Below are 20,807 nucleotides of genomic sequence, written 5' to 3' on the forward strand. Positions count from 1 at the left end.
ATGGCCTCTGAGCCTGCACGTCCGGAGCCTGTGCTCCGCAACGGGAGAGGCCACAACAGTGAGAGGCCCACGTACCGCAAAAAAAACCAAACAAACCTATGCTTAAAGTCTAAAAGAGGCAATGAACAATCAGAAAATAAAATCAAGAAACATTTCCATTTACAATAGCACCTAAAAGAATAAAATAAAATACTTAGGAATAAATTTAACCAGAAGTATGCAAGAGTTGTACACCGATAGCTACAAAATAGTGTTGAAAAAAACTCAAGGTCAAAATAAATGGAAAAACATCCCTTATTTCTATGGATTGGAAGACAATATTGTTAAGATGGCAATGTTTCCCAAATTGATCTACAAATTTAATGTAATCCCCGTCAAAATTCTAACTGCCTTTTTTTCAGAAATGACAAGTTGATTCTCAAATCATATGGAAAGGCAAAGGACCCCAAATACCTGAAACAACCTTGGAAAAGAACAATGTTGTAGGACTCACATGTCCTAATTTCAAAACTTACTACAAAGCTACAGTAATTAAAACAGTGTGGTATGGAGCAAGATTAATGTGGCACTGTCACAGACACATAGACCAAGAGAATAGAAATGAGAATCCAGAAATAAACCCACACATGTAAGGGTAATGGATTTCAACAAGAGTTCTAGGACCATTCAGTGAGGGAAAGAATAGTCTTTTCAACAAATGGTCCAGGGACAACTCAATATCCACATGCAAAAGAATGAAATTGGAACCTCAGTTCACATCATATACAAAAAATTTACTCAAAATGGATCACAGGCCTAAATGCAAGGTCTAAAACCATAAAACTCTTAAAAGGAAACAGGTATAAACCTGTACGACCTTGGATTGGGCAACAGTTTCTTAGATGTGACACCAAAAGCACAAGCAACCAAAAGAAAAACTAGATAAATAGGGCTTCGTCAAAACTTACAACTCTGTGAGTCAAAGAACACTAGCAAGAAAGTGAAAACACATGCCTCAGAATGGGAGAAAATATTTGCAATTCGTGTATCTGATAAAGGTCTACCATCCAGAATATACACAAAGAACTATCACAACTCAACAATAAAAAGACAGACAACGCAATCTTCAAATGGTCAAAGGATCTGAGTAGACATTTCTCTGAAAGTGATATACAAATGGCCAATAAGCCCATGAAAAGATGTTCAATATTATTATTCATTAGGGCAATGCAAATCAAAACCATGGAATTCCACTTCACACCTACTAGGATGGCTATATTAAAAGACAGACAATAATAAGTGTTGCTGTGGGTATAGAGAAACAAACCCTAATTGCTGGTGGGATTATAAAATGGTACATATCATCACTTCAAAAAATAGTTTGGCAGTTCCTCAAAAGGTTAAACATATGATCCAGCCAATTTGGTTCCTAGTTATATACCCAAGAGAAATAAAACTACAGTTCACACAAAAACTTGTACATGAATGTTCATAGCAGCAGTATTCATAAAAGCCAAAAAGTGGAAACAATCCAAATGTCCAGCTGATGAATGGACAAACTGTGGTATGTCCATGTAATGGAATGTTATCTGGCCATAAAAGGGAATGAAGCACTGATAAATGCTGCAACATGGAAGAACTGTGAAAATACTATGCTAAGCCAAAGAAGCCAGACCAAAAAAAGCACTACACATTGTATGATTTCATTTTATGAAATGTCCAGAAAAGACAAATCCAAAGAGACAGAAAGTAGATTAGTAGTTACCCAAAGGGAGAGGGAGGGAGGAATTGGGACTGAACGCTAATAGGTACAACAGGGTTTCTTTATTGGCAATGTTCTGGAATTAGACAGTGGTGAGGGATACACAACACTGTGAATATGTTAAACACCACTGAACTGTACACTTTAAACTGGTGAATTTTATTTTATAAAGTGGTGAATTTTATGTTATGAGAATTATAATAAAACAGTTCTTTAAAAGTCTAAAAGATTTTTAAGATAAACCAAAGTGCTACAGGATAAGGAGACAATGTGTTATAGTTTAATTGTTGGCATATTCCTTCCTCCCCACCACCCCCTTCTTCTTCTTCTTTTTTTTTTTTTTGGTGGTACATAAAATGAGTGTATCTTAAAACCTAAGGCATCTGATTAGATTTGATGAAATATGGTATCTGCTAGTAGTTTCTAGCGTAATACTTGTCACATAAGAAGGGCTTAATACATGCTTCTTGAGAAAAATGACAACTTCTCACCCTTCCTATCAATGATTATGGTGCATTTTAACTTATGAAATTTTTTGAAATTCTTTTATTAATAATCAGTAGGAATATAGAATTGCTTTTTGTTTTATACCTTTTTTACTATACCATTCATTAAAATATAGCCTTGAAGAATGTAAGGTACTATATAAAGGCATAAAAGGTTTTTCTACTTGAACCAAGTTTTAGAGTACAAGGATAAATTTCTTTTTTTCAAGTAGTAAGTAAGTATCAAATCTCTATTTCTTAAGACTCTTCAAACGAAGACGTTAATAACACTTTTAACTAAAAATGCGTAAAATATGTAAAAGTAACAATCATTTACAGTTCTAGCATTAAATTAACCACTTCGAATACATTTGATGTATTTGACTTCGTGTTTGTTTTCAGAAGGGAAAACACATCTATTATGTTTGTAAAAATGACATGTTCATTATAAAAATTTAATCAGTGCAGCAAAGCACAAAAGAAATTTTAAGGAACTTACCATCCAGCTTACAAACAGAAAAGTAGGTGTACATAATATTATAAAATTGGGATGATGTCATGAATGTCTTTTCATTTAAAAGTTTCATTTTATTTTTACTGGAATGCAATATAAGAAAAGGCCAGGAAAAGAAATGCTGAACTTCCAATAAAATTTTTTTCCTCAAGAGTTAATATTTTTTGAAAGAGTAACCTATATTGCGAGAGCATGAAAAAATGTATAGTTTTACCCATCAAGTTTGAGTGTATCAATTTTAGAATTACCTATTGAACTCTGAAAACTCAACAGTTAAAAAAAGAGTAATTCAATTAGAGAACAGGTTAATGACACGAAGAGATATTTCACCAGACGATACAGATGGCAAATAAGCACGTGAAAAGATGAAGACCATAATTTGACATCAGGGAAATGCAAATTAAAACCATGGTGAGATATTACTGCATACCTATCACAATGGTTAAAATAAAAAATTGTGGGCTTCCCTGGTGGCGCAGTGGTTGAGAGTCCGCCTGCCGATGCAGGGGACGCGGGTTCGTGCCCCAGTCTGGGAAGGTCCCACATGCCGCAGAGCGGCTGAGCCTGCGCGTCCGGAGCCTGTGCTCCGCAATGGGAGAGGCCACAGCAGTGAGAGGCCTGCGTACCGCAAAATAAATAAATAAATAAATAGTGACAACACCTAAAGATGGCAAGGATGTGGAGAAACTGGATCGCTCATATATTGCTGGTGGGAATGCAAAATGGTACAGTCACTCTGAAAAATATTTTGGCAGGTTCTTAAAAACCTAAACATGCAACTACCACACAGCCTAGCAACGGTACTCCTAAGGTATTTATCCCAGAGAAATGAAGACTTAAGTTCACACAAAAACCTATAAACAAATGTTCATAGCAGCTTAGTCCCTTTGGGCTGCTATAACAGAAATATCATAAATTGGGTGGCTTATAAACAATAGAAATGTATTTCTCACGGTTCTGGAGACTGGGAAATCCAAGGTCAAGGTGCCTGCAGATTCACTGTCTGGTGATGGTCCATTTCCTGGTTCACAGAGAGCAGTCTTCTCACTGTGTCCTAACATGACTGAAGGGGTAAAGGAGCTCTCTGGGGCCTCTTTTTAAGGGCACTAATCCCATTCATAATGCCCCCACCCTCATACCTAATCACCACCCAAAGCCCACATTCTAATACTATCACAGTAGAGATTTGATTTCAACATATGAATCTAGGGGGACACAAACATTCAGCCAATAGTTGCAGCTTTACAGCCCTCAAATGTAAACCAACCCAAATGTTCCTCAGTGACTGGTTCAGAAACAAAACAAAAATGATATAGTACATCCATACCATGGAATATTCTTAGCGATAAAAAAGGAATGAATATACACATAACGACTTGGAAAGACCTCAGGGGAATTATACTGAGTAAAAAACTCCAATCCAAACAGTCCACATACTGTCTGACTTATTCAGCACTCTTCGTGATTTCATTACATAATATTCTTCATAATTTCATGACAGAATGACAGTACTAGGAAACAGATTAGTGCTTGCCATGGGTTAGGGCAGGGGCAGAGACAGGGCAAGGCTGGGAAGGAGGTGGGTATGGTTATAAAAAGGCAGCCCAAGGGATCCTTGTAGTGATGGAACTGTCCATGTCTTGACTATGGTGGGGTATACATGGACCTACACATGTGGTAAAACTACATAGAACTAAAAACATACACACAACTGAGTACATGTAAATCTGTGTGAAATCAGTGGATTGTACTGTCAGTTCCATGGATGTGATACCGTTCTACAGTTTTGTAAGATGTTGCCCCTGAGGCAATCTGGGTGAAGGGTACATGGATCTCCCTGTATTATTTATTAAAACTGCATGTGAATCTATAATTATCTCAAAATAAAAAGTTAAATTTTAAAAAGGAGGTAGCTAGAAAAATTCCTTAAAGTGATAATCGGGGGAAAGTACAGAATGTGAACGAATACTAAGTGGGCAGAATAACCTTGTGCATACACAGTTGTACTACTTAAGTATATATCTTCAAGGTAAATTTCCAGAGGACTTCCCTGGTGGTGCAGTGGTTAAGAATCCGCCTGCCAATGCAGGGGACACAGGTTCGATCCCTGGTCGGGGAAGATCTCACATGACTCAGAGCAACTAAGCCCATGCGCCCTAACTACTGAGCCCGTGCAACACAACTACTGAAGCCCGTGGGCCCAGAGCCCATGCTCCACAGCAAGAGAAGCCACTGTAATGAGAAGCCCAAGCACCGCAAGAGTAGCCCCCGCTCAATGCAACTAGAGAAAGCCCACAACAGCAACGAAGACCCAACGCAGCCAAAAAAAAAGTGGTGAGAGTGGGCATCCTTGCCTTGTTCCTGATCTTAGAGGAAATGCTTTCAGCTTCTCACCCTGAGTATGATGTTAGCTGCAGGTTTGTCATATATGGCCTTTATTATGTTGAGGTATGTTACCACTATGCCTGCTTTCTGGGGAGTTTTTGTTAGAAACGGATATCGAATTTTATAAAAAAAATTCTTCTGTATCTATTATCATATGGTTTTTATTCTTCATTTTGTTAACATGGTGTATCATACTGATTGATTTGTGGATACTGAAAAATCCTTGCATCCCTGGGATAAATCCAACTTGATCATGGTGTATGATCCTTTTAATGGATTGTTGGATTTGGTTTGCTAGTATTTTGTTGAGGATTTTTGCAACTATGTTCATCAGGGATATGGACCTGTAATTTTCTTTTTTTGTGATATCTTTGTCTGGTTTTGGTAGCAGGATGATGCTGGCCTCAAAGAGTAAGTTCAAAAGTGTTCCTTCCTCCGCAGTTTTCTGGAATGGTTTCAGAAGGATAGGTGTTAACTCTTCTCTGAATGTTTGGTACAACTCACCTGTGAATCCATCCGGTCCTGGACTTTTGTTTGTTGGGAGTTTTTAAATTGCTGATTCAATTTCATTACTGGTAATTCATCTATTTTTATTTCTTCCTGGTTCAGTCCTGGCAGACTGTACATTTAGGAATTTGCCCATTTTACTGGCACACAGTTGTTCACAGTAATCTATCATGAGTCTTTGTGTTCCTGTGATGTCAGTTGTAACTTCTTTTTCAGTTCTGATTTTTACTGATTTGGGCCTCTTCCTTTTTTTCTTGATGAGTCTGGCTGAAGGTTTATCAGTTTTGTTTACCTTTTTGAAGAACCAGCTTGAATTCTTAAAGCCAGTACTTTATTTATATATATATATATATGTATGTATATATACTTTATTTATATATATATATATGTATGTATATATACTTTATTTATATATATATATGTATGTATATATACTTTATTTTTTAGGGTAGTTAGGTTCACAAAGAAACTGAGCATGAAGGTACAGAGAGTATTCATATACCTCTTACTCCCACACATGCATAGTCTCCCCTGTTATTAACACCCCCACTAGAGTGTACATTTGTTACAATGGATGAACCTACATGAACACAAAATTATCACCCAGAGTCCCTATTAGGGTTCACTCTTAATGTTGTATATTCTGTGAGCTGTACAAATGTATAATGACATGTATCCCCCATTTTAGTATCATACAGAGCCATTTCATGGCCTAAAAATTCTGTATGTTCCACCCATTCATCCCTCCCTCCTCCTCCATACATTTGTTTATTCTAAACAAATTTTATTATTTTTGGCCATGACAGGCGGCATGCAGGATCTTAGCTCCCCGACCAAGGATTGAACCTGTGCCCCCTGCAGTGGAAGCGCAGAGTCTAAACCAATGGACTGCCAGGGAAGTCCCACATTTGTTTTTATAGTATAAAAATACTCATTATTAATCTTGTCTTATTGATATTAAAATGCATATAATTAGAAATTAGATTAAAATCCTAAATAAATGTATTTTTATATGAAAAGTCATCACAAAGAAATCCACTCATAGTATGGATTAGTTTTTTTAAATATACATATTCTAAATAATGACAATCAGTTTACTCTTTCCCATTTACATTAGTGCCACTAAGACCCTCTAATATGCTATTTTCATTATCCACATCATCAAAAAAAAGATTTATCTGTAGTCAATATACACTATTTACTAAGCTCGTAAAACAGATTAAGGTCCTTTGAGAACATTTCAACAACCATCTTAAAGGAAGCAGAATTCATCTTATCACAATTTTCCCATTGCCTGAGACTTCCGGTTAATTGTATTTTTACTTTATACTACCTGTAACTTGTTCCTCATATTCTATGACAGTTATTCATTATATACTTATTCCATGAACAAGTATTTAACGGTTGTCTGTTATGTGTCAGACTCTAATAATATGCTGGCGAAAATATGGATAAGATACCCTACCCTCATGAAGCTTCTATTTTAGTGGGGAGTTATAGACAAGACTCATAATATAATGTATAGCAATATGGTAAGGTGCCCGGGATGGGGTGGGCATTGACATGGGTGGTTAATTAAGGTGTGGCGGCCAATGAAAACTACTTTAGGGCTTCCCTGGTGGTGCAGTGGTTGAGAGTCCGCCTGCCGATGCAGGGGACACGGGTTCGTGCCCCGGTCTGGGAAGATCCCACATGCCACAGAGCGGCTGTGCCTGTGAGCCATGGCCGCTGTGCCTGCGCGTCCGGAGCCTGTGCTCCGCAACGGGAGAGGCCACAACAGTGAGAGGCCTGTGTACCACAAAAACAAAAACAAAAAAAAACCCAACTACTTTAAAGAACTGATATTTGTACAGAGACCTGATAAAGAAGTTACCATGCAAAGATCTTAAGAAAGTAGTTTCAGGGCAGTGGGAAAAGCAAGTGTAAAGATAGCTGAGGCAGAAACCAGCTTGGAAGAACAGTTTAGAGGTCAGTTTGCTGTCGTGTAGAGAACAAACAAAAGAATGGTATGATATGAGGCAGAAGCTGGTAAGGACAAGATTATGAAGGAAGCCATCCAAGATAAGCAGTTTGGATTTTATTCTGATTGTCACTGAGTATGACTGGAGAATTTTAAGGGGGTCGTATAGTAGATTCTGATTTATGTTTTCAAAGATCACTGTTCACTACATGGAGAATGACTTGTGAGGAGGCAGGAAGGAGAGACGAAAGCAGTCCATCCAAGAGGCTTGACCCACATGGCCCAGACTAGAGTTGTAGTAATGGAGATGATAAATCAATGTATACAGCACGTGTTGTATGGGAAGCTGACAGGACTTGCTAATGAACTGACTTGCAGTTATAAGGGGAAAGAGCAGTGTCTAAGATAATGTCTACGGTGGTCATTTATTGCAATGGAGAAGACAGAGAAGAAAGGAGGCATAGAGGAATACAGGTTCCTCTGAGGTAAGGAACTGTCTGTCTTTCCCTAGCCCTCACACACACCAGCAGGTGTGGAACTGGGAAGAAAGAGAGGTAAAATATGTGAACATGAGATCATATCAGCACCAGGTGTCCAATCCAAAGTGCTAGAGTAACAGATCTAGCCTATACTGGGGGAGAGGTGGGGGACGGGAAGAAAAGGTTTTGAACCAGCTATTTTATTGAAGTTTAAAAATTAATAGACTGGGGCTTCCCTGGTGGCGCAGTGGTTGACAGTCTGCCTGCTGATGCAGGGGACATGGGCTCGTGCCCTGGTCCGGGAAGATCCCACATGCCGCGGAATGGCTGGGCTCGTGAGCCATGGCTGCCAAGCCTGCATGTCCGGAGCCTGTGCTCCGCAACGGGAGAGGCCACAACAGTGAGAGGCCCGCGTACCAAAAAAAAAAAAAAAAAAAAAAGAATAGACTGTGTCTTAGAAACTGAAATGTGATCATATAATTGAAAGTGGCCTGAAAACTTATGAAATTGGATCAATATGTTGTTCACGAAGATGCAACCCACTGGAGAGAGGGGTGGTTAGAACACAGCTGAAAGCAGTAACAGGAAAAAAAACCTCTTTTATGTTTATTCCCCAAGTTTTTCAGAATACTCAGAAAATGAAGTACCAAAAGTGACTCAAGAATGAGGAAATCATCAGTTGGATCAAAAGCTGCTGAGAAGTTTAAAAGAATGAAGACAGAGGACCCATGTCAGCACTACTGCAGTGGTTAATCGCCCTGATAAAAGTCATTTTAATAAGTGGTAGAGACACAAAAGCCAAACTGGAGTGGGTAAAAAAGAATACAGGAAATGAGGAAATAAAGGTCACAATTACAGAATATCTATTGAGAAGGTTAGCTACAAACACATGAGAAAAAAACAAGAGCAGACTATTTTTAATCATAATGGCAGCTTAATTCCTAGCATGCTTCACAGAAATGTCACTATTATTCTTTAGCAATCCTCTGCAACCAAAATATGCATCGTTCAGGAAAAAGCAATTTTCAGATAGATTTTTGTTTCTTACCTCCACTGATTAAATTTAATGTGTCTTGTTTTCCATCTCCTTGTGACTGACCTGGATCCAGTGAAGTCTGAGAAAGGCTAACTTCAGCTGATAACTGGTCAAGACTTTGACAACTTTTTCTGTAAAACAAGGGTGAAATACTACTTTACCTTCTTCTCACAATAAAGAATTTCTAGAGATATTCTTTAATGGTTTTCTCCAACTTATTGAGTTTCTGGTTAATTTCTCCCCAATTTCCCCCCTAAACTGTCTTTATCATGGCGGCAATAGAATCTCCGTTATCCTTTTCCCTCCACCCTCTCTGGAGGTCTATTTAATCCACTAAAAAAGGAAAAGACAACCAACTTGTCAAACAAATTTAATTCCTTGCACCAATTTTTGATGATCAAGTTAGCTAAGAAATAGGGACCTCTGGTCATTATTGTCAAAGGTGCAGAAAATCTTACATCTCTCCTAATACAGAAACAAAACTGACATAACTTAGTGATGATTGTGTATCTCCTAAGCACAGTGCCTTGATACCGTTACAGATGGTTATTACATAAAAATAATAACAAATTACTGTTATCAATTCCTGTAACTCAGAAGTTTAAAAAATGTTGGGTAGTAAAATACCTGCTTGTGTTAATACACCATCAAGATAATTAACCTCCTTCCATCATCTATTTATAACTGTGAGCTCATTTTCTAGTAAACAAATTCACTAGAAATAAATTATAATAGATGAAAAAATTCAGCTATAAATGGAAAGTTAATAAATATTTATGTTTAAATGTTAATGAATGTTTATGTGCAAATGTTTAAACCTTCCTCATATTTGTTTTGTCAACATAAAACCAACTCAAGAGATATATGCAGCTTTGGTGTTACTGACGTTTCAAGTACGTGAACAAAATTCATTTTTATTTCTAAATATAAATGATCCAGGAAAGGGAATATGTTTTTCAGGTTCAATATTTATTTCCCAAGGTAACCAAACCCTATCTAATTTCCTAGAAATGTTATATAGTCTATGATAATGTTATAGGAAACATATATCTATTACATAGCTATGGTCTGTTCATACACATAAGAGTAGACTTAAAAATTTATCAGGTGTATGTGTATTAAGGGGGATATATACAGCAGGCATCTGTTTTCTCCTCTAAGAAATGAGGTGAAGGATGAGGTGATGGAATAGCCTACCCAGCCTACAATGCGACCAGCATTCTCACTTTATAACATGATTTTTTAAATGTTGAGAGTATAAGAGTTCTTAATTATAATTTTAAGTAGCAGGAAAGTCTACTGTAGGAAACTTCTGATAATTATAATAGATGACACATATATAAGCTATACAACATGTAACAAAAAAATGATACCCGATATTTATATAGCACTTACCAAATGCTAGGCACTGTTCTACATATATTATATACATTAACTTATTTAATCCTCACGACTACCAGAAGAGGTTGGAATTATTATTATCCCCACTTTACAGCAGAAGAAACTGGGGCACAAGAGATGAGATTTGAACTTGGTAGCCTAGTTCTAATTCTATCCCCTTAACTACTATGCTATCTCCTCTCTAGTGTAAGAAGAAAAGATGTCTTCCTATTTTATTAGAAACCCTTCTTAAAGAATAGCCTTGTTTGCTGAGATAGACCATGTAAATTATACTGTATTTAATCATATCACTGAAAATTTCACTTGACTGCTAGTAAAATCTTATTTCTTTAGCTATAGCAGAAATCAGGAACAGAGGAATTTAATAAAGGAAGTTATAAATAAGTTTCTTTTCCAAATTATTTTTCTGTGCCTAATAGGTAGAGGACTTGCTTTTTAAAATGAAGGGCTTCTTTTATTCTGAGCCGTGTGGATGAAAGGCTCTTGGTGCTCCAGCCAAAAAATAAAATAAATAAAAATAAGAATGAAGGACTTAAGATGAGTTTCTGACACTGATATTTCACTACAGGAAACTTGTTAATATTATTAAATTAAAAAAATTATGCATAGAAGTATTTACAAACAACAAAATACCCAGAAGCAAAAAAGACTCTGGCGAGTAAGGACTGAGAACTTGACAGCACACATTTACAGACTCTCAAGGGAGGAAAGCATGTGAAAGCATCCTATGATAATGCCAACACAAAATGAGCTTTCTGTGTGACCTACTGAAGTACCTTTTAGAATACCACACTTCTAAGCCCAAAGTGATTTAGGGACCTTTCTACCCTTCAGTGAATAAACTCTGAGTTTATTGGCTTTATTTACTTAACCAAATGTCAATGAATATAAAAATAAAATTTGGTAGACAATGATGTTCTGAAGCAAAAATAAAAATTCCAAGCCAAAACTAAGCACATTATTCATAAGATATTAAGAATAGAACCATACAATGTCTTCCTTGCATGAAACTATTTCCCACCACCTGGTAGGAACCTAGTTCAGCTGCTTTCAGTAATGACAAAGAATGGCTTTGGTTTCCTCATTTTTTACCATATTTCCAATGCGACCGGCAGCTCCATCTGATAAACGTTTTGTTGTCATGGAGCAAACTATCTGTCTATGGGAGTTCTGTCTTTAAAAGGTCATCACTAAGTCCTATCTTAGAATTCTAGACTCACTAAAAACACACTGAAAGATTTAAGTGTAACCCACCAGATATGTCAAACCAGTTAACCGTCTGTTCCTATTTCTCAGGGTATAATTTCTTTTTTTTTTAATGTGTTGGTGGGGGTTATACATTTTTTTTAAATTTTATTTTATTTATTTTTTTATACAGCAGGTTCTTATTAGTTATCTATTTTATACATATTAGTGTATACATGTCAATCCCAATCTCCCAGTTCATCCCACCACCACCACCAGCCCCCTTACCCGCCTTGGTGTCCATACGTTTGTTCTCTACATCTATGTCTCTGTTTCTCACAGAGTATAATTTTTTAAACGGCAAGAGTTTAATCAAAATAAGTACCCAAGATAGTAAGAGTCATGCATTATGACTATATAAAAGTTTGCAGTTTAATCTATGCCATTACATTGTTAAATATAATTTAAATTAAACTTGTAGGAATTGTCATGAGCACTTGGGATATAATAAAATCCACCGCATTCAATATCTTACTATATAAGCATTTTAAAACCACTCAAATTCAGGCCTTCGTCCAGCAGTTAAGACTCTGCGCTTCCACTGCAGGGGGCATGGGTTTGATCCCTGGTCAGGGAACTAAGGTCCCACAAGCTGCGCGTTGTAGCCAAAAAAATAAAATCATTCAAGTTTAGACTTATATACATAGAACTGGGTACCAAAGGTAAATTAAAAGGAAACTGAGCAACAGGGCTGAATTCAATTATAAGTAAAATTTTCTACAGTTTTATACTTCATATCAATGCAGATGCAATGATATGGATAATGTACATTACTTACTCGGCCAGTAGACATACTGATGTCAATGATAATTCACATTATCTGGTAGTCATTGGGCAACAGAGAGATAGAAGAAGAAACTATCCACATGTACAAGATAGAAACAAATAATGAGCACTGTATACACAGAGGCACATGACTGTGTGTGGAAACAGAAATATACCACTCCTTTTATTCTTGGTTTGATTTTCACAGAAGTATGTTAAAGGAACAAACTAAGCATTTGCTGGAGCAGAACATCTATAGTCTCAATTTGCTACAAAATGGAAGGATGCAAGGGAGCTTGAAAGGATACATGTGAGTCAGGTCAATGCAAAACTTATTTAAAGAGATTTCTACAGCCTCAGTGCTTTAGGGAGTCCTACTCTAAAAAGACTGGAAAGACACACAAGGGAAGGAGAACCTCTAATACACCTAAAGTTATTATATCTGATGCATCGGAGTCATTAAGTAGGCCTAAACGATAGATCATAAAGGGCACATAAAGGCTCATAATTCTTAATAATTTTGTGAATAATAGCCAAACTGGAAGACAATGATAAATTTAGAAGACTAAAATAAGCTTAAGTAGGGCTTCGCTGGTGGCGCAGTGGTTGAGAGTCCGCCTGCCGATGCAGGGGACACGGGTTCGTGCCCCGGTCCGGGAAGATCCCACATGCCGCGGAGCGGTTGGGCCCGTGAGCCATGGCCGCTGAGCCTGTGCGTCCGGAGCCTGTGCTCCGCAACAGGAGAGGCCACAACAGTGAGAGGCCCGTGTACCGCAAGAAAGTGACAATGAATCTCATCTTTTGGGATGGGAATGATGGGTTAGGCAATAATCTAACAAGGCTATGTAACGGATAATCTAACAAGATTATATAACAAATATCTAACAAGCTCATGTGACCTAGACTTTACATAAAAAGATACATATTAAAACAGAACTTATTGGAGACAAAAAAGAATCAATTGCTCTATGTGTGTTTGGGAGTGTGCTTTACATATTTATTTATTGTTGAGCTTTTACAGTGAGCCTATAATGCTATCATATCAAACATGATATTCCTATGTTTGAAATAAAGGAAAAGATATAGTAAAATCCATCATAACTAATCTTGCCAGGTCTAAATCATAAAGAAATAAACTGGAAATGACATTTTTAAAGTTTTAGAAACAGTATATTAAATGGAAATAAATTTAAGATCTATTGTGAAAGGGATCCTTCCATGACCAGGTGACCATAGCCAAGTTATCTGGCTCATTTTAAGAAATGTCAACAACAACAACAAAAAAAATGTCAACAAATCCATGAAATTCGTTAACAAACAGTGCACTCCCTTTCTTCTCAAAGCCAACTGGGCGAATAAATTTCCAGAGCCCCCAGAGAAATAACTATAGACATCCCATACTCTTAGCAGAAAATTATAATGACTCATTATAGGGCCAGTTTCTTTCTCCATATTATCAAGAGAGCTAGTACTCCTTACTAAAGAGGCTTTGGCTACCTCCTCCATAATGTGCAGTCTCTCAGAAACATGTGTTGGACTTATTTAAGATATTGGTCAAATGAAGAGGAATTAGTTACCAAGTCAGTTCGAGAGCTCTGGCTTATATTATAAATTTGAAGAGAGCAAAAACTGGATCCTGATGAAAAGCTATGATTTGTTTCAAACATGATTTATACAGCACTACTCTGTTCTGAAAATCCGAAGTCTCCATTTTTACATGAAAAAGTTGGTATTACGTATTTTGAAAAATTGGGGATTTGCTGGTCATTTTAATTTTATATAGGGTTTTACAAGCTCTCTAAGAAAGTAGAGCTTGGGATGTTGGGTGAGTGAAAGATGAAAGAAAGATACAAGGTTATGAAACATGAAAGATACAAGGTTATGTGAGAGTATAAACCAAAAAAGATTATATAGGCTATAAATAAATAAAGATTTACCAGGAAATGATTAGGTTTCAGGCAATTTATTACCTCATATGACTCTTACAATTCTGTTTAAATAGGCATTACCCTCCAATAATACATGTGCAGAAACAGAAGGGAAGACGAGGAAGTGAGACTTCCCTGGTGGCACAGTGGTTAAGAATTGCCTGCCAATGCAGAGGATACGGGTTTGAGCCCTGGAGTCCAGGTTCGAGTCCAGGAAGATCCCACACGCTGTGGAGCAGCTAAGCCCGCAAGCCACAACTACTGAGCCTGCGCTCTAGAGCCTGCAAGCCACAACTATGGAGCCCACGTGCCACAACTACTGAAGTCCGCGCACCTAGAGCCTGTGCCCCGCAACAAGAGAAGCCACCGCAATGAGAAGCCTGCACACCGCAACGAAGAGTAGCCCCTGCTTGCCGCAACCATAGAAAGCCTGGGTGCAGCAATGAAGACCCAACGCAGTCACAAATAAATAAATATATTTTAAAAAGAGAGAGAGAGAGGAAGTGATGCTTAGTGTTACACAGCAAGGAAGCAGCAGAGATACTTTTAAGTCCTGACTTTAAACTGTAGGTCCAGGGATCTCGGAACTAGCCCCTCGTGCATACTTTTTGTTCAGGGATATCAATTTGGCGATAGGGCCACAGAAAAGCAATACCAACATCCGAGGGCAGGTTAGATTAAAGGATGATGCTGGGAAGGAAAGGGTGCCCCTTCTTAAACTAATGGAGTAAGTGAGTCAAGAGGTATAAAATGTAGATCCATTCTAAACAGACAAACAGGCAGTTTCACTGCATTCTTTTCTGAGACTGCAATAACTTTTGTTGCTGCTACAATGTTCTGTAAAAAAGTCACTATTACTGCATGCAAAGGTAATCTGGAAATAAATCTTCCACTTAGATGTCCTTATTGGTTCCTCAATAGGTAGCTCTATGGGGGCAGGCAGTGGTACATACATGTCTTTTGGCTAAAATATTTTACCTCCCACTGTCTAAAGTGACCAGGTAGGTATTGCAATAAAAAGACATAGTTATTAGTCTTTTAACTTGTCAGGATATAATATTATTTTTGCAGTTAAAAAAGCTGGAGTATCTTATGTTATACATAGATAGGTCTACCAAGTATTGCTATAAGTTCAGTTTTTCAATTATAAATCAGAAATACGAATAACTAATATTCATTCTTCCATTCATTCAAAATGTCACAGAAAGATAAAACTATATACTAGGATAATAAGATATATTCCAGTTATTTATGACTTTCTTAAGGATGTAAGGGGAATCCAGTTCCAATCCATGAAAGGTCCAGTCAACACCTTGAATCATACTAAGTGCGGTGCAGGAGATGCTGCAGAGAGTTCCACTGATTCCTTCTGTAAATAACTGGCTCATGTTTCCCTAGGTATCTCTAACAATCAGTGAAACAAACATTAAAGCCTCTAGCAATTTTTTTTAAACAACAACAGGTAAAATTTGAGTTCTACCTCTGACAAATGAAAAAAATCACAGAGCAAAGCAGGCAGAAATTATGTGTATGCTAAAACATTCCTTGTAGAAACAGTCTGGCTACTAATTACCTAGTGAAAGGCACCCTATGAAGCAGGGAAAGAAGTGTGTTGCTCTACCAGTGAAATTTAAAGCAAGGGCTCTAAAAGAAAAGCGGAGAGAAAAACAGAGAGAGAAAAAGAGGGAGAAGAGAAGAGAGGGAAGGAGAGGAAGGAGGGACAAAAGAAGAAAGGGAGGAAGGGAAGGGAAAGAACAGAAGGAGTTGCAGGGAGAGCAGGGAAAATAATCAGAAAATTAACTGAAGACATATAGGAAAATAAAGATATTGAAAAAAAAATTACCATGACGGGAAATGGCTAAAAGCCAAAAGAAGGTAATACAATTTACACATTCCAAAATGAGACTACCTAAAGAAAGAGATCCTAAAATTTTGCTGCTCTCTCAACACTGGGAAACCATGAAGAAACGAAATAGTCCTGAACATTGGGACAAAGAAACAGGAGAAGGATCTTGTGGCCTATAGGTGGAGTGATTATATCTTCAATATCCCCCCAATATTAGATTTACTGAAAATGAACAAAAGTCTTCCAGACCCATCAAGAACAAGTAAATTTCTTTCTACCCTTTCATGAGATGGAATTTTATGTTTTATAACAAGCATGAAAATTAGTCCTAACACAAACACCAAAGCTACAATTAAAAAATAGATGGCTCGGGCTTCCTTGGTGGCGCAGTGGTTGACAGTCCGCCTGCCAATGCAGGGGACACGGGTTCGTGCCCCGGTCCGGGAAGATCCCACATGCTGTGTAGCGGCTGGGCCCATGAACCATGGCCGCTGAGCCTGCGCGTCCGGAGCCTGTGCTCCGCAACGGGAGAGGCCACAAGAGTGAGAGGCCTGCGTGACGCCAAAAAAAAAAAAAAATAGATGGCTCATAAAATACAGGCTCACAGATTTCACTGAAGGACTGCCTGAAGATTAACTAGAGGAGAAGTAGGTAGCTGGTGGATTTCTCAAATTTTTTTTACTTCTCCAGGGTGCCTTGGCTTCATAACATTACCACATTCACTGCCTTAATCTAACCTTACTAAGCCACAATAGTCTTAAATCCTACTTTTGCTCTAAGCTAATAACGAATTCAGAGAGAAGAATGAGAAACCAGAGTGGATAGCCATGTGTTTGGTACAACTAAGTTCGTAATTAGTTGGAAAAAAAAAGTATCACACTTACTCATACCACTGTTTATTGTGTTTTCGGTAAAGCAACGTATCCAAGGCAACAGCATTGACATCCAGAGCTCCTGGGGAAGGCCACTGGTTGGTGAGGTGGGCAGTTAACTCTTGTCTTGATCTTAAATCATTATTCTTTAGCACAGTCCTGTGAATATTAAGATGGTGAGTGCTTTTGTCTTCACTGTTCTGCATTGGCACAGGAACCTAATGGTATCAACTTAGGCCCCCAAATTCACCTTTTTAAAATGGTATGTTAACAGAATGTGACCAGAACTACAGGAAGGCTAGTTAGGGCTATGACTGTTTCGTCTCCTGCAATATGTGTTTTTCATTCTTTCTCTACTGCTACAATAAATCACTAACTGTGAAATTCAGACTTCTTATCTTTTCCCCAGAGATATTACTTAAGGACTAAGGGACTCAAGATGCATTTTACATCTTAACTAAAAAACAATGGTGATATCTTAGAGTTACAGGTGATCAGACGCCAGTTAAAATATAAAAGAGAGTAAAGAGTCCACGTGTATGATTCTCTAGCTTCAAAATTCACAATCTGTTGAAGTAATTTAACTCAGTAAACAAACAAAAACAATTAAAATGAATAAAAATAAAACTAATACAGAAAAATATAAAATAAAAAATCCATGAGGTTCCTGTAATTGTCTTTGATAAAAGTGACTACTAATAAATCTTCATGAACATAATTATATCAGTGACAATTACATTGAACAATATAATCCACTGGAAATATTTCAACCACAGAACGAAGCCATTATAACAACTCATGGTGTACTTCCATTTTTGTAGAGCTGTTACTTGTCAGTAACAAGTTGCAAAAGAACTAGCTTTCTCACAAGATTTCAATTTCACAAACCAACTGTCACAAGACTAATTCAACATTTGAACTGGTAGTTCGTTTAAAAGCATAATTCTTGTTGGAAAGCTCTTATTCTACCTCTAAAATGCCTTAAAATACCACCTAGGCAACCTGCATTCTCAAACAGGAGTCCATGACTTTAGCGTTCCAAGGTCCTGACCCACCAGCTCAGAAGCAGGAAGTAAAACGTGCCTGCCACTAACTTTCAGAGACCATAGACTTGTTGTGGGTGGCAGAGGGTCAGTGGTGCGCTAGCAAGACACTCCTACACTGGAGAAAATCAGCCGCACAACACCTCTGGCTATTAACCATGATTCTAATGGAATAATCCCGTTTTTTTAATGTCTCTAGCAAGCTCCATACAAATATTTCTTATTTTATAGAATATCTGTGTGCATTTATAAATATTTGCTCCACTATGTCCATAAAGAAACATTATCTGATGTCAACACTAGATTCTCTCTTACAATGGAATACTAGAAGTGAAATAGGCAGAAATCAGTGAGAATGTCTCCCGTCAAGGTATTCCTTCAGGCTAGGTCCAACGATTTCATTTCACTAGAAAAGGAATGAAAAAATTTTAAAAGGCTTTTAAGGTAATTTAACATCGGTTTTTATGAAAACAGTAAAGAGTGATTGGAAATCTTCTAAGATTGACAGAAAAATAGTATAAAGCAGAAATGGGGATTACTGGCCAGAGAATCTATTATAATAAACTACCATTATTTTGGGTTCTCTTACTAGATTTCTCTCTTTCACATATTCCCTCTTTAGGGTTCCCAGTGAATGTCACTGGAGAACTCAATTCCAATGTCATAACTGGCCTACAGGAAATATTCAGAGCAGAACGGAAGAAAGGCAAATGTGCATCTGAGGAAACGCCATTGGTAGAACTCAATGATAAGTAAATGAACGATTTTCCACTTCAGAATATATTCTTTCTGGAAAGCGAAAAGTCTTACAGCATATAAAATGGAAAAAGGAACTGAAGTTTCACAAGAGTTCTTACACACTATTTGCCTGTGGAGAATTTTTGCCCTATGACGAATTAAGGTACTGCCTTTTTCTATGGGAAGCTGCCTGGTCCTCTGAAACAGGAGATAAGACATCTCAGCGTATTGAATAGGCCTAGTTTCCATCCATGCCACATCTGTGTTCCACTGTTTGTGAGGAATGTGGACACAGTAAATCCTGGCACTTGCCTTGCTATTATGAAAAGTAAAGCCTCCTGGAGGATGCTGTGTAAGGCAGGCCTTTTCTCTCACCACTCCAGTACACTAGGGGGCAGGCAAGTGAATTAAGTTAGGTTGAAAACCCCATCCCTGAATTTTGAATCTTGACCTGAGTCCATTTAGAGTGATAAACAGACGAAGCAGTTTATTTATTCTAGCAGTGAGGTCCTGACCAAAATGTACCAGCAAAGAGAGATTCCTGATGTTCCTACTTCCCAACCCTCTGAAGTAGCTCAGCCTACCTCTCTCCAGGCCTACTTTCCCAGTATCTTATCCATTCCATGAGTTATTGATATCAATCTAATGAATTCCATTTGTGCTTTAAGAGTTGGTTGCGACTGCTTGCAATCAAAGAATCCCATTACTTACCTTAGAACAAGCAAAACGTACCAAGTTAACTTCAAGACCTACTCAACGGTAATCCAACTGATGTTAATATACGAAGAATGAGGAAATTTCTCATTTGGCCAAGCTTAAAAATAGGTTCATCTTAAATTACTCAACAATTACTGTTATTTCATAGTGCAAAATCAGGGGCAATTAAAGGTGAAACTATGTGATAATTAGCATTTAACTAATTAAAACTGTAACCAATGCTAATATTACTGAGCTAATCTAAAAACTAAATCGTTCCATATGAGATAGATACTACTTGTCGCTTATGTCTATAAGTCAATTTAACATTCTCTCATTAAGGTAATAATTCTACAGAAAAATACACTAAGGGGAAATTGTTTAATTTACTAAGAAAGTAGAAATCATATACGTATTCCAGCTAATTTTAAGAACTTTCCTGTAGTATCTACCTCTAAACTGGGAGACAGTCAGCTATTTTCTCTTTAGATTCTCAGTAGGAATTATGTAGGAATTTGGCCACGCACACACACACACACACACACACACACAAATAATTCAATCTTTTCCTCCCCAGCTTTACTGAGGTATAACTGACAATTTAAAATGTATACATTTAAAGTGTACAACTTGACGATTTGATATACAATGTGAAATAATAACCACACTCAAGCTAACTGACACATCCAACACCTCACATAGTTAAGCTCTTTTTTTGTGTGATGAGAACACTTATCTACCCTCTCAGAAAATTTCAAGTATACAATATTGTTAACTATAGTCACATTGTTATACATTAGATCTCCAGAATTTATTCATCTTGCATAACTGAAACTTTGTACTTCTGAACCATATCTCCCCAACTTCCCCTCTCTCCAGGCCCTGGTAACAATCATTCTATTCTGTTTCTCTGAATTTGACTATTTCAGAGTCCACATATAAGTGGGATGGTGCAGTATTGGTCTTTCTGCATCTAGTCTGTTTCACTTAGCATAATGTCATCCATGTTGTCATGAATGACAGGATTTCCTTCATTTTTAAGGCTGAATTATCATCCATTGTGCCTCTATGTGTGTATACAGACACAGGGTCTTTATATATATATCACATATTCTTCATCCATTCATCCATGGACACATGGATGCTTAAGTTACCTCTACCTCTTG

General features: G+C 37.4%; 1 protein-coding gene across 3 annotated transcripts in view; it reads right to left on the bottom strand.

Moving 5' to 3' along the window:
- RUNDC3B (RUN domain containing 3B) overlaps positions 1-20,807 on the bottom strand; it is a 147,025-nt gene that overhangs the window by 8,722 nt on the left and 117,496 nt on the right. For 2 of the 3 annotated variants that reach the window (XM_024738425.1, XM_024738426.1), the window contains 2 exons: positions 17,177-17,323; positions 9,120-9,238 (listed from right to left, as the gene is read on the bottom strand). In XM_024738425.1, the coding sequence (XP_024594193.1) occupies positions 9,120-9,238; positions 17,177-17,323 (266 nt within the window). The remainder of the gene's footprint in view (positions 1-9,119; positions 9,239-17,176; positions 17,324-20,807) is intronic. The other variant, XM_024738427.1, reaches the window with a different exon arrangement.

The sequence above is a fragment of the Neophocaena asiaeorientalis genome, unplaced genomic scaffold, assembly GCF_003031525.2.
Source record: "Neophocaena asiaeorientalis asiaeorientalis breed wild unplaced genomic scaffold, Neophocaena_asiaeorientalis_V1.1 scaffold89, whole genome shotgun sequence".
Lineage (NCBI taxonomy): Eukaryota > Metazoa > Chordata > Mammalia > Artiodactyla > Phocoenidae > Neophocaena > Neophocaena asiaeorientalis.